The following is a 13,387-nucleotide window of genomic DNA, read 5'->3' as shown; positions in this document are numbered from 1 at the left end:
GTCACAGCCAACGACCTTAAGGCTGAGACAAAATCCTCAACAGGTTCATCAGAACGTTGTTTCCGAGAGTAAAATATAAACCTCTCCATGACCACGTTCTTCTTTTTCCCATATCTCAAACATAACTGTTGTGAAGCATATTCATACACATCTATTTCTCCAGGGTTCACTAAAACAGGTAAGGTTTTAAATTCCTTCAAGGCAATGCCGCCTAAACAATGTTTCAATAGGGACAATTTCCTTTCTGGTTCACACTCCCCTTCTTCTAATACATCAACATAAGCCAAAAAGACAGGTTCCCAAATCTCCCAAGCCATGGGTGGCTCTCCAGGTGATGACAAAAATGAGGGAGGTGGTACAATGCCAGACATGTTACCTTAAGTGTTTACACACTATGAGAGAGTTGATATACACATCCAACTATTATCAAAATACGTATGAGCATTTAAAAAAAACAATTGTATTGTGAGTCATAAATATGTGTAAAAATGCGAATAAATAGTGACCTAAATCATTCAACACAGTTACAAGAGAGAAAAGAAAAAAAAAAAAAAACAATAATAAGTGAATAATTCTGAAGTTTGCTTATAGTTATCTTGGATCGAATTCCAGTAGTTGTTCGATAATTAAGAGTAGCAGGATCTTCACAGTACTTTATAAGAAGAAACGATTAGCTTCATGCACTGGTTTCCGTTTGCGCGAAGAAAGAAATCGGAAATGGGTTGCCTAGCAACGTTTCGTGATGATCGTCGTGCGCGATGATGAAAAAACGTCACGTTGATTTGAAGTAACGCGATGTTTGAAATCGCGCGATGACGTAGAATTGCGCAATTCCGAATGGAGTGCACGGACTCCAGCAGCGAGAATTCAAAGGATGCCAGTCGTACGATGACAGAACGAAGGATTGCGCAATCTGGATAGAATGCACGAACTCCTGCACAAAAGTAAGGAAAATGGACTTTTAAATTCTTAAGATCCTTCAGCTTCCCTTTACAGCGTAACAATCCAAAAGGTCCTTCCGCTTCCCTTTAAGTAGTTATAATCCAACGCTGTTGTGGAAACACCGGAAATTTCCTAAAAAAAAATCCGGGATAAAATGACGAAAAAAAAAATAATCCAATGGTCTTTAGGCGCAGGTGATGCAGCTCCCGCTCGTCGCCAGTGTAGGAAAGTCAAAGAAGGACGAAACTGAAGTTGTAGTTAGAGACGGAGTTTATTAGATGCTCACGTCTTAGGAGTCAGGATAGGAATGCCGGCCCAACAGATGCATTACAACCATTACATTCTGGGTGTTTCAAAACATAACAAGCAGCAGAGAACACGAGCTTGTCACGAGCAGCCAGACATACCTGAACGCTCGTGACAGCTCGAGTCAACAGGAATACATTTCCAGGAATACATTTCCAACACCGGTAGAAAAGGTTCGCAACTTGGGAGTCATCTTTGACAACAAGCTGACTTTTCACCACCATGCCAATGCCATTGTTTCATCGGCTTTCTACACTCTCAAAAAAATAAAAAAACTGCTTCCTTATCTTCCTCAATCAGCTGGAAAGACTCTCATCAGCACACTGGTGTTCTCGAGAACAGATTATTGTAACTCACTTTTACTGAATGCGCAGGAAGGAGTTCTTAAAAAACTACAAACAATACAAAATGCTGCAGCCAGAACCCTACTGGCCATCCCTAAATTCTCATCCGTCTCCCCGTACATTAGAAAACTCCATTGGCTCCCCATCAGGAGCCGAATCAAATTTAAAGCTATGTGTATAGCTTACAAGACCCTGAACAATACTGGACCACAGTTTCTAAAAGAAGCTCTCCTTCCAGCTGAACAACACAGGATTCTACGGTCTTCCTCAGCCTTTCTGTTGAAAGTCCATCGAACTAAAAGGGCCAACTGGGGAGATAGACGCTTCACCATTGCCACGGCCAAGCTGTGGAACACTCTACCTCTCCACATCAAAACTGCTCCCACGCTTCTAAAATTCCGTAAAAGCCTCAAGACATGGCTATTTTCTTCCTCCTAATCCTCTTCTAGACTCCCCTGACACCTTCTAGTGAGTTCTGTGAATTAGCGCCGAGACACCCTTATGGGTATTTGTTTGCGCTTTAAAAATTGCCTAAATAAATAAATAAATAAATGGTTTCAATCACATAGAAATAGTTGGGTACACCACGTTACCTCAATTGCTGTGAAGACTAACGTCATTTCTCAGGACACATTGTCGTTGGTAGTTGGCTTGAATCAGGAGCATCCGTGCAACCAACTTGTGCAGGGAATTGAGTGAAGAACGATCACCGGCCTGGCTCACCTCTCAGGATCACAATGCCTGATGCGCGGGCCCATTACTGAGACTGTAGTGACTGAGTCACAGTGAGTCACTACAGGTGAGTCGACGTATGATGCTGCCATTATGGTCTTGTCCCCGCCAACCACATCGGCGATCGCGCTGTAATAATATTTAATTTTATGCGCAGGCTGAGGCAGCAGGCACTTAACGCACTGACTGTCTCTCTTGAGTCCCCCGCCACTTCAAACGACCAGGGACCCTTCACTTCATGTGCAGGCAGGAGGATGAGGTCATATCCAATTAATAATCGGGGTCAGCAGCCAGTAGCAACCTCTGCTGAGCTGAGTGAGGGCTGGCCCCGCCCGGGTCGAGTCTTCGATAGTGAGTCAGTGTCTTCGGTCATTGACAGCCGCGCCGCGTGCGCCGAGACTGGGAAATAAAGCCAGGGCAGTCGCAGATTGTAACATTGTAGCGCCTCTCTGACTCTCAGAGCCAGAGAGACATATTTAACTCTTTAACTATCTGAGCCAGCTCTGCTGGCCAGTGAGTCTCTGTAGAGCAGCGCCCAGGGAGCAGAGCCTGCACACAAGTCAGCACGAATTTCTGAGTAGCACTAAAAATGCGTGACATTACATTTCAGTGCGGTGATGCGGATCACCTCACTGAAATGCGTGAATGTCACACCTGTTGCGTGATACTTGGCAGGACTGTGTAACTTAACGTTTGCTTTTGTAATTTGTTCACTTGTAATTTTTCTCCTCATGTATCATTGCTGTTCCTATTGTGAAGCGCTCTGACTGACACCTTAGGGTAAAGTCCGCGCTATATAAATTCGCATAAATAAATAAATAAATAAAACACCGTGCACAAGTGACAGGCTAAGGCACTAAACCCAACAACCAGGGAAGTAGTAGAGCCGCAATGCACCCCTAGGGGAGTGTTCCAGGAGGCGACTATAGGAAACGTCGCGCTACTGACGTAATGTACAGGCCGAGTGGCTCTGGTTGGCGGAAGTTTCATGGTCTGAGGCTGAGCCGCGGTGGTCGTGAGGAGAGCTGAATGAGGCCCTGGAAGCCCGGCGTCACGACGGAACGTACATGTTGCGTGGCTCTCGTCGACCGAGTTCTGCCCACCCAAACAACTGCTCACGAAGAGGAAGGAACACTGGAGGGGGCCGTAGGATGAGATGCTCTCGTGACGCGGAATACAGGCCGGGTGGCTCTCGTCGCTGCAAGTCCCGTTCGCATGGGTCACTGGGGTCTTCCAGAAGCCTTGGGCCCCGAGGACGCTTTTCACTGAGAGGGAAGGGCAGAAATCATACAGGGAAGAGGCCGGTGCCAGTCCAGGGACGGAAGGCGGGAAGCGCTAGAGGTACGTGCTGTGCAATAGAAAGGAACTCCTCTCAGGAATGGATGGACCGGGCGTTCCCACCGGGTCCCAGGGGCACTCGCTGGCAACGAGCAGCTGTGGACTCGCCCTCCGACCGCTGAAGGAGGTCTGGCCCGGCCTGTTGCTGAAGTGATGTGTTTGATCCCCTGGCTCTCTCCTGCATAGCTTCGGTGACCTGCTACCCGTACGTATGTGGGTGGATTCAGATTTCAGGTGACTGTTCACGAAGTTGAGGGGTGGGTGAGTGTACAAACGACACCCGGTACAGAGAGACAAGGAGTGGCATCTCTAAATAATGTAGCAGCCAATGCCCCTGTCCTCTGGACACGAAGGGGTTGATATGGAGTGCTTCTTGAGCACCGACCCTGTTAGAACAAGGGCATAGTGCACTGCCGTCCCATACATAGGAAGAGTTGGCTGTGCTCCATTTGGGCGGGGGTAATCTGTGTTTTGGGCCACTCGTACATAACAATTAGAGTAATTTTTAAGGCTCAGTTGCAGGTTCTAGTTCTCTAATAATCGAAATAACAACATGCTGTGAACAACAGGTGTTACAATTACACAGGATGCCCATCCCACTCTGGGTTACTCGGGACTGTCCCCATTCCTGAACTTTTGATATACAAATTATTGATTTGAGGTGTGCGAGTCTAAGTAGTTAAATGAAACCTAAAAAAAACCTGCACGCACTCAAAAGGCATTTGGTTATTATATTAAAGTCAAGGAATAAAAACAGTTAAGTTAATGACTTGGAGACAGGTGTTCGATTACTCTTGCCACATTGAATGGTGTGTAAATGTATCAAGTGGAAGGCAGAAGAGATCTTGCTGGGATTTAAACTTGCAATCTGTCATTACACATATTTCAGTTTACAAGTGTTTAGCTCACTGACCAGTCCTGGAGGTGTTGCTGGGTCCTGTGCAGCGAATACAGATTAATTTGGCCGTGCCCGCTGTGTAGAGAGCGGGAGGAAAACTTTGGCTTCTACTAAATAGTGGCAAATGACCATCATGCAAACAGGGTGCTGTATCCTTATTTGGAAGGGAGAGGGCTACATCATTTTCTAGAAGTAAGAGGAGTGTTGGGGAGAATTGTGGTCTAGTATACCTCACTAGAATTATTTAGCTATGGTGAACTAAATTATTCAGCATAGTTGCAGGAATTATGTGGTACAAAAATAAAATAAAAAATACAAAAAATAATATATATATATATATATATATATATATATATATATATATATATATTTCACAATAACACAGTTCTGGTAAACGTTTCCCTTTATTAGTACTAGTTAATACCCAACTATAGGTCTTGGTAACTACTAAGTGATAGGTCAGCCTTTGCCAATGGTCTTTCATTGAAAAGAACTATATATAGCTCTTTATTAAGTGATTATGATCCGTTTAGTTAATAGCTGCAAATATTTTGGCAAGTGCGGTAAATTTATAATTCTGTAATTGTTTTTTTTTTGGGTGCGCTCATTTTATAGCCTAGGGAGATAACCGCTGTGGTTCTCAGAGCACACCGTAACAAGTTTAAAATCATTTTCAAATTCCTTGCTTGCTTCGTATGAACTGTGTTTAGTACTGCCCGCTTAATGGCCCTGGTACCTTTTATTTGATGCACCGCGTGCCTTCCATTTGATGCCACAATGGGATGGTGCTTTTGGAGCACCATTTTCTGCTGTGAGTGGCCTGGAGCAGGGAGTTCCATTATATGGAACTGAGACTGTATCACCACTGTGAGTTACTGTTACCCTCCAAATAAAGTTTTCGTACAGTCCGTAAAAGCGGCCTTAATGTCTCCAGGCAACCATCAATTACATGTATGTTCCAAAAAACATAGCAAGGAACCTGGTACGTTTGTAGATAGAATTCTTCATTTGAAGTAATTTTGAAAGCAACACGTGCCTGTATTTGACAGGTTGCAAATACGGTAGGAGGGTGATGTGGAAGAGGTAGAAGATGAGGAATTAATACTGGCCCGAAAGGCCCCTCAAACATTGGTGATTTTATCCCAACTTGCGCTAAATCCGTTTAAATTTCTTAACAGAATATAATACCACCCTGCCAGCCTCTGGAAAGGTCAGGCCCCTAGTCCCCTCGGGTGTGAGTACCCTGATTGCACTCTCCAACATCCAGCCTGGGAATGTCAGAGAATTGCACAGTACTGGGAGTTTATACACAGATCCCTTGGAAAAGTCCTTAGTCACTACAACCCATAGACCCCAAGATGAGTCTTGTAAGTGTCATGGATGACTGGAGTAGACCAGTAGCAGCTGGCGCTCCTGTTGGCGTCGGGCTTCTAGTAGCCAAGCGTGACATTTCCAAGAGGTCTAGAAAGAGGGAGGCACTAACAAAAGCCAAATGGCTCCCAGGCGTGGATCCATACTCCACTGCAGAAGAGACTGTTTGCAGGGGTGTGGAATTTAATAACATATCTACTTTTCGATGGGATATGTTGCTTCTTAAATCTACACGTCCCGTGAAAAATTCAACTTGTCCCTTTGGTGCCATGTAGTGCTGCGAAAATTATGGCTGCAACCTCAATATATAGGAGCACTGATAATAGCTTTTTCGATTATGCCAGGACTAATACCAGTGTAGGGCTTCAACACTAGTAATTCCTCATTTTGTCACCTTTCTGCAGACCTGCATATTAAGGCTGGAGGTAGCGGTAAGCAATAGTTCCAGGGTTGGAATGCCATTTTGAGTCTGTGCAAACCTACTAACTTGCATGTTTTTAAGGGGTTTCACTAACTCCTCTCTTTTCCCGGACTTAGAAATGTTGGAAATGTACTCCTAACAAGGACCAGAAGTAAAACTTCTTCCCTGGTTTGGGAAAAAAGTGGTTGGAGGCGAAGTAAACTTGTGAACGCTCAACAGATTGGGCTCCAAATTAAGTATGGCATTAACCAAGGACTTTTTTTTTTAATTCTCTCTCTGCCCATCTACATCCTGGCTTCACTGTGTGAATGCCCTGGGTGTCGAGCTATAGGAATTCCACACCCCGACTGTTTACAGAGCTTCGGGCTGCACCAATAAGTTATTGCAATTTTGGGGCCCTGGAGCAGTTACCAGAGTAATTCGGGTAGGGGGGTCGTCAGAAGCAGATGGATGATCTCTTCGCTCTGATAAGACTGAGAAATCTGTTATTGTGTACGTTTATTCTCACTGTTTTTGATCGGCATTATAATGCTCTACTATATGTGATTAGTCACTTGCTTGCAATACTTGCCATTTGTAGTGTTGCCTCTGTTGAAATAATAAGAAAAGATTTATAATTTTTTTTTAAAGCAACAGACTACATGACTTCTGGAAATTAGTGTGCATCTTATCAAATTAGCTATGTTATGGTTTGGAACGGAGTACTGGCTGGCTGCTATAAGCAGATGAGCGCTGTCCATCTCATGTGTATGAATTGGATTATGTCTTGAAAATTGATATAAACATTTTGCCTTCAATGATTTCTTTTTTGCTTCTGTTTTCAGACCGATCTTTGGATTTGGAAACTGAAATTTCTCTTACTGGTGCATGGACAGAAAGCCAATGCGCAGGTAAGTGGCTTATGAACTCTGATCCAGTCTGTGGTATTGGTGTGTATAAAGCATAAATATAGCTGGGTGCATTGGTGTGCTGTACAGGACTATCTAAAACATTTCCGGATTGTTGACTTAAAAGGAATAGGACTATAGGGATGGACTGGCTCGTCTTGAGGATATGTGTGCATTCAGTTCTTTTTTGACATTCAGAAGGGAAGATGCTGACCTGATGCGAGATGGTACACAATTCCATTCTTGCAAGCATAGCTTGAAAGCGCCAGTTTCCTGTCTTTTGAATCCAACTTTTGTTTTTGTGCATGATCGTACATTTTTAGAAAAGTAGAATGGTTCATTGGCTGATGCATTGTTTATGACAAATCCTGTCTTGAAGGAGGTAGAGGATTACAGAGGTAGCAGTTGAAGATTCTTACAGATATGAATTTAATTTCCGTGATCTTTTAATGGGACAGGCCATGGCACAGAGGACTTCCATCATTGGGTCAGTATTTAGTTGGCAATGTAAGTATTTATCACCCAGATGCGAGATGACCAGTTCTTAAACGGTTTTTAAAGGCTATTTTGAGTATGTAAGATTATATTGTTAATATGAATGCTATCCACTAACATAGGGTCGTCTCTTTTTTTGTGCAAATTCAAGGTTCAGCTGGTTACTATGTTCTTGATGTTAAAAGCATGGCTTGTAGAGGTCAAGTAAGTTGGTTTAAACTATATGAGACTGAAGGTTTGGCAGTAAACCTGCTTCAACTTTTTCAATCCTACTTCACTTTGGTTTGTGTTCAGAATACATTTTCTGTGGCTCAGTTCAGCTTTTATATTTAAGAGAAACTGCATTTTTTGTTACTTGAATGGACATAATGCAGACTTTACAAATGTCAGATTAATGTGACCTTTAGCTTCATCTCTAGATTCCTAGTGTTTAACGTGGATTGTCCCAAATCCTATTTGACTGACACTTTTTAGGTCTCCTGGCGTTTAACAGCGCGTCAGCGCTGTGTCCGCCAGGAGATCTTTTGTCAGCGACTCTCAGTCCCAGGAGACAGTCCTGGCCACGCGCATCCTTCCAGGCGATTTGTAACTGGAACGCGCGCTGTGGCCAGGCGCTGTCTCCTGGGAAGCGCAAGCACCCCACACGCATGCGCATACACACACACAAGCGCCCATGCACGCACGCACATACATACATACAGAGACACCCCCCCTGACACATACACACACGCGCGCACACACACACACACGTGCACCGAGGCCCCCCCCTCCCTCCCTCCCTCCCCCGCCGTCACCGTCGCACGCATACATACACACACGAGCATACACGCACACACGCACACAAGTGCACCAAGCCCCCCCCAGCCTTTTTTTGAACTTACCTGGCCAATGTCGGGGACTCTGCTCAGCACGCGGCGCCCAACCTCCTGCTGGCGCGGCCCCGGGGCTCTACACCGCTCACAGGAGCCCCGGGCCGCGAGACGCAACGACTCCGCCTGCCTCCTCTTCCGCTCTGAACGTGGCTCCGCCCCCGTCACAGGCGACCGTGCCTGACTTCCGGGGCGGCCGCGGCGGCATTCCGGGGGCATACTCGATTCTATATTTAAAGTGCCTCCTACTGTGTAATGTGACAGGCGGCCTGAAATTATGTTTTGCGAGACGTTTTTATTGCAGAGAAACATTTGCAAATGGGAATATAAGCGCCCCTCAGTCCACACACTGATTTTCTAGAGGTTGACAACAGCCTCCTTTTGAGCGCATGGTGAATATCCACAGGAAAACAACATCCCCCCCATACCGCCCACTACAATCATCAATTGGGAATTGGAAGCACCCCCTTTAAGCACCCTATAAGAACTCACTGACTATGATAAAGCCCCAAGAAGCTCACCCTTACGGCCCACACTCAATAGCAACAGAGAAATATTTACGCCCTGATCATTAACCGAGAGACATTTCCCCTTCCTGCACAGACAATGTCAAACTGCACATCTCGTCGTGTTTCCGGTTCCTTTGAAAACATGTTAGGTTGATGAAAGTTTAAGTGAAAGGGGCACTTTAAGTCGTTCTGCAGAAGGATCAGGGGCTGCCTGGCTGTCCTGTCTGGTGCTGCGGAGACAGGGAAGGGGTGTGCTGAAAGCAATGCAGCCCCAGTGCCAGACTCCCTTGCCTTTTCCCAGTTTGATGCAGAAGTATTTAACAAGGAAATAGAACAGTCTCTCACAAAAGTATGCAGAAAACGGTGAGACCTATTAAATGAGTGCAGAGTGAGTGCAGAGTTGTAATGCAGAGTAGTGAGTGCAGAGTGGTAATGCAGAGTAGTGAGTGCAGAGTAGTGAGTGCAGAGTAGTGAGTGCAGAGTAGTGAGTGCAGAGTAGTGAGTGCAGAGTAGTGAGTGCAGAGTAGTGAGTGCAGAGTAGTGAGTGCAGAGTAGTGAGTGCAGAGTAGTGAGTGCAGAGTAGTGAGTGCAGAGTAGTGAGTGCAGAGTAGTGAGTGCAGAGTAGTGAGTGCAGAGTAGTGAGTGCAGTGTAGTGAGTGCAGTGTAGTGAGTGCAGTGTAGTGAGTGCAGAGTAGTGAGTGCAGAGTAGTGAGTGCAGAGTAGTGAGTGCAGAGTAGTGAGTGCAGAGTAGTGAGTGCAGAGTAGTGAGTGCAGAGTAGTGAGTGCAGAGTAGTGAGTGCAGAGTAGTGAGTGCAGAGTAGTGAGTGCAGAGTAGTGAGTGCAGAGTAGTGAGTGCAGAGTAGTGAGTGCAGAGTAGTGAGTGCAGAGTAGTGAGTGCAGAGTAGTGAGTGCAGAGTAGTGAGTGCAGAGTAGTGAGTGCAGAGTAGTGAGTGCAGAGTAGTGAGTGCAGAGTAGTGAGTGCAGAGTGGTAGTGCAGAGTGGTAGTGCAGAGTGGTAGTGCAGAGTGGTAATGCAGAGTGGTAATGCAGAGTGGTAATGCAGAGTGGTAATGCAGAGTGGTAATGCAGAGTGGTAATGCAGAGTGGTAATGCAGAGTGGTAATGCAGAGTGGTAATGCAGAGTGGTAATGCAGAGTGGTAATGCAGAGTGGTAATGCAGAGTGGTAATGCAGAGTGGTAATGCAGAGTGGTAATGCAGAGTGGTAATGCAGAGTGGTAATGCAGAGTGGTAATGCAGAGTGGTAATGCAGAGTGGTAATGCAGAGTGGTAATGCAGAGTGGTAATGCAGAGTGGTAATGCAGAGTGGTAATGCAGAGTGGTAATGCAGAGTGGTAATGCAGAGTGGTAATGCAGAGTGGTAATGCAGAGTAGTGAGTAGTGAGTAGTGAGTAGTGAGTAGTGAGTAGTGAGTAGTGAGTAGTGAGTAGTGAGTAGTGAGTAGTGAGTGTGCAGAGTAGTGAGTGTGCAGAGTAGTGAGTGTGCAGAGTAGTGAGTGTGCAGAGTAGTGAGTGTGCAGAGTAGTGAGTGTGCAGAGTAGTGAGTGTGCAGAGTAGTGAGTGTGCAGAGTAGTGAGTGTGCAGAGTAGTGAGTGTGCAGAGTAGTGAGTGTGCAGAGTAGTGAGTGTGCAGAGTAGTGAGTGTGCAGAGTAGTGAGTAGTGAGTGTGCAGAGTAGTGAGTGCAGAGTAGTGAGTAGTGAGTGCAGAGTAGTGAGTAGTGAGTGCAGAGTAGTGAGTAGTGAGTGTGCAGAGTAGTGAGTAGTGAGTGTGCAGAGTAGTGAGTAGTGAGTGTGCAGAGTAGTGAGTGCAGAGTAGTGAGTAGTGAGTGTGCAGAGTAGTGAGTGCAGAGTAGTGAGTAGTGAGTGTGCAGAGTAGTGAGTGCAGAGTAGTGAGTAGTGAGTGCAGAGTAGTGAGTAGTGAGTGCAGAGTAGTGAGTAGTGAGTGCAGAGTAGTGAGTAGTGAGTGCAGAGTAGTGAGTAGTGAGTGCAGAGTAGTGAGTAGTGAGTGCAGAGTAGTGAGTAGTGAGTGCAGAGTAGTGAGTAGTGAGTGCAGAGTAGTGAGTAGTGAGTGTGCAGAGTAGTGAGTAGTGAGTGTGCAGAGTAGTGAGTAGTGAGTGTGCAGAGTAGTGAGTAGTGAGTGTGCAGAGTAGTGAGTAGTGAGTGTGCAGAGTAGTGAGTAGTGAGTGTGCAGAGTAGTGAGTAGTGAGTGCAGAGTAGTGAGTGTGCAGAGTAGTGAGTGTGCAGAGTAGTGAGTGTGCAGAGTAGTGAGTGTGCAGAGTAGTGAGTGTGCAGAGTAGTGAGTGTGCAGAGTAGTGAGTGCCCAACCCACTCGCGGTAGCTTTCCTCGCTTTATGTCTCTCTCCACACGCCTAGCGGCCGCCACTTCTCACCTCCTTTGCAGAGTAGGCCTCAGCTAGCTTCGTGCTCCATCTACCAGTTCGGGCCGAATTTGCAATCGGCACCCTGGGCAGTTCTTTCAGGGCTTGCGGGTAGGTCTCTGTGCCCCATGGGGGGGTGGGGGGGAGAAACACCAACCTCAGCGAGCAGCTCCGACTTCACCCGATGGGCACACCAGGCCGCAGGTTGCCTCGTGGCACGGCCTACACCTCCTCGGGCTCGCGTGATGTTCCCAGGCGGAATGTCAATAACTCAAACTTTAATGCTCCGAGATCTATTGCACTGCAAATGCTTGTTTTTGTACTCGTGCGTGGTGAGGTGCCCTAGGGGGAGGAGGAGGCCGTTGTTTTGGGTTTGCGGACAGTCGCAGAATCGAAAGCAGACTTTCAGTGAGTGTTTTTTTCATTTATTTTTTAAATCGATTGTTATGACTATGCTTTTGTCCCTGCCTGTTCAGCTTCATTACAATAGCGATTGCGAAAGCTATCAATTTCAGTGCTACTTTTTCTTGCAGCATTTACCATCTTTATACAACAATTCAGAGTTTGATAACAAATTAATGTAACACATTGTAATATACAATGCCAATAGCTCAAACTTTAAAGCTGGGAGACCTATTGCATTGTAAATGCTTGTTCTAGAATGTGAATGCATCTGCATTTGAGCCTTTGTTATTCTCAGATTCATTGTTACAGGTTCGAAGTAGGGATTACAAAAATTAATTTCAATAATTTTCTCTTGAACAGGCAGTAATTAATTTCAAGAGTTTTCTCTTGAACAGGCAGTGTTTCTATATTCTTATCTGATCATGAGGGGTGACCCAGCATTCAATCGTCAGTCTAATACTGGCAGAGAGTGTCCTCAACTTAGCCATTAAACGCTGGCATTGTTTGGGTTTCTGTTCCATCTGTACATATTCTGGAAAGAGAGTTGGGAGGTAATCCCCACCCATGTGCCACTATCTTTTTCAATTGAAATAAAATAAAAATTACAGCTGAGTCCCTACCATTGAAACGGAGGTTTCAGATGCAGTACTGGGTTTTTCAAACGCTTTGTTTGCTGTTGAAGTACTCGAGTAAATTACTAGCACCTGGTACTCTATACAATACCTTTTTTATGTTTCAAGTTTAGATTTTTGTGTGTGTTATTGTTTATCTTGTGAATTATAGAGATGATTGCGAGGCCCTGGAAGCCTTTTTTGTTCTACCTTGCTCCTGTTCTGATTGAAAGAAGTCTGTCAAATCACGTTTTTATGAATAGGTGTTTTACCTGTCGCCTTAAATAATAGATGTGTATTTTTTGCTTCTTTAAATTCAAGAGGTTGTCTCCATTTCTCATCCTTGAATGTAGGCAATTGAGTCCCTAAATTCAGGAAGATATATCTTTTATTTTCTGAAAGTACAAGGCTATGTACCATTGTGCTTCTTTGAGTTTAGCAGGTTGTTTCTTTTATTTTGCTTCCTTTAATTTACCACATTACGTTCCTCTCATATTTCCTAAGTTGCGTCTTTCAATGGCTCGTTCCTGTTAGAGAATTGCCACCTTACTGGAGAATGTGTGCATATTTAGTTGATAAAAGTCTGCAGTGAAACTGACAGTGACCAGATGATTGGAATGGTGAAAATGGCATTCTGGGAGAAGGTCACGTTTGGACTGCACATCTAGCTACCCAACTTGAATCTCTACATTGAAATGAATGCGTGAGTGAGGTCCTGTAACACGGAGGGGTGCGCCAAGAGTACCCTTATTTGACATTGGACTACTGTCGCGGATCCCCTAGTAGGAGGGCCAATGTTCCACAGAAGCGTAGATGAAAATCCTCCACACGTCCAAAAAGCAGCGACAAGAGTGGGGTACATACA

General features: G+C 45.2%; 1 protein-coding gene across 1 annotated transcript in view; it reads left to right on the top strand.

Moving 5' to 3' along the window:
* Nucleotides 1-3,274: 3,274 nt before the first annotated feature.
* KLHL20 (kelch like family member 20) overlaps nt 3,275-13,387 on the top strand; it is a 213,216-nt gene continuing 203,103 nt past the window's right edge. Inside the window, exons 1-2 of the mRNA XM_086955756.1 lie at nt 3,275-3,665; nt 7,177-7,242. Of these exons, the coding sequence (XP_086811882.1) occupies nt 7,220-7,242 (23 nt within the window). The 5' untranslated portion in view covers nt 3,275-3,665; nt 7,177-7,219. The remainder of the gene's footprint in view (nt 3,666-7,176; nt 7,243-13,387) is intronic.

Source organism: Lissotriton vulgaris, chromosome 1_1, assembly GCF_964263255.1.
Source record: "Lissotriton vulgaris chromosome 1_1, aLisVul1.2, whole genome shotgun sequence".
Taxonomy (NCBI): domain Eukaryota; kingdom Metazoa; phylum Chordata; class Amphibia; order Caudata; family Salamandridae; genus Lissotriton; species Lissotriton vulgaris.
Note: the sequence above shows the minus strand (reverse complement) of the source record. Positions and strands in the feature narration are given on the sequence as shown.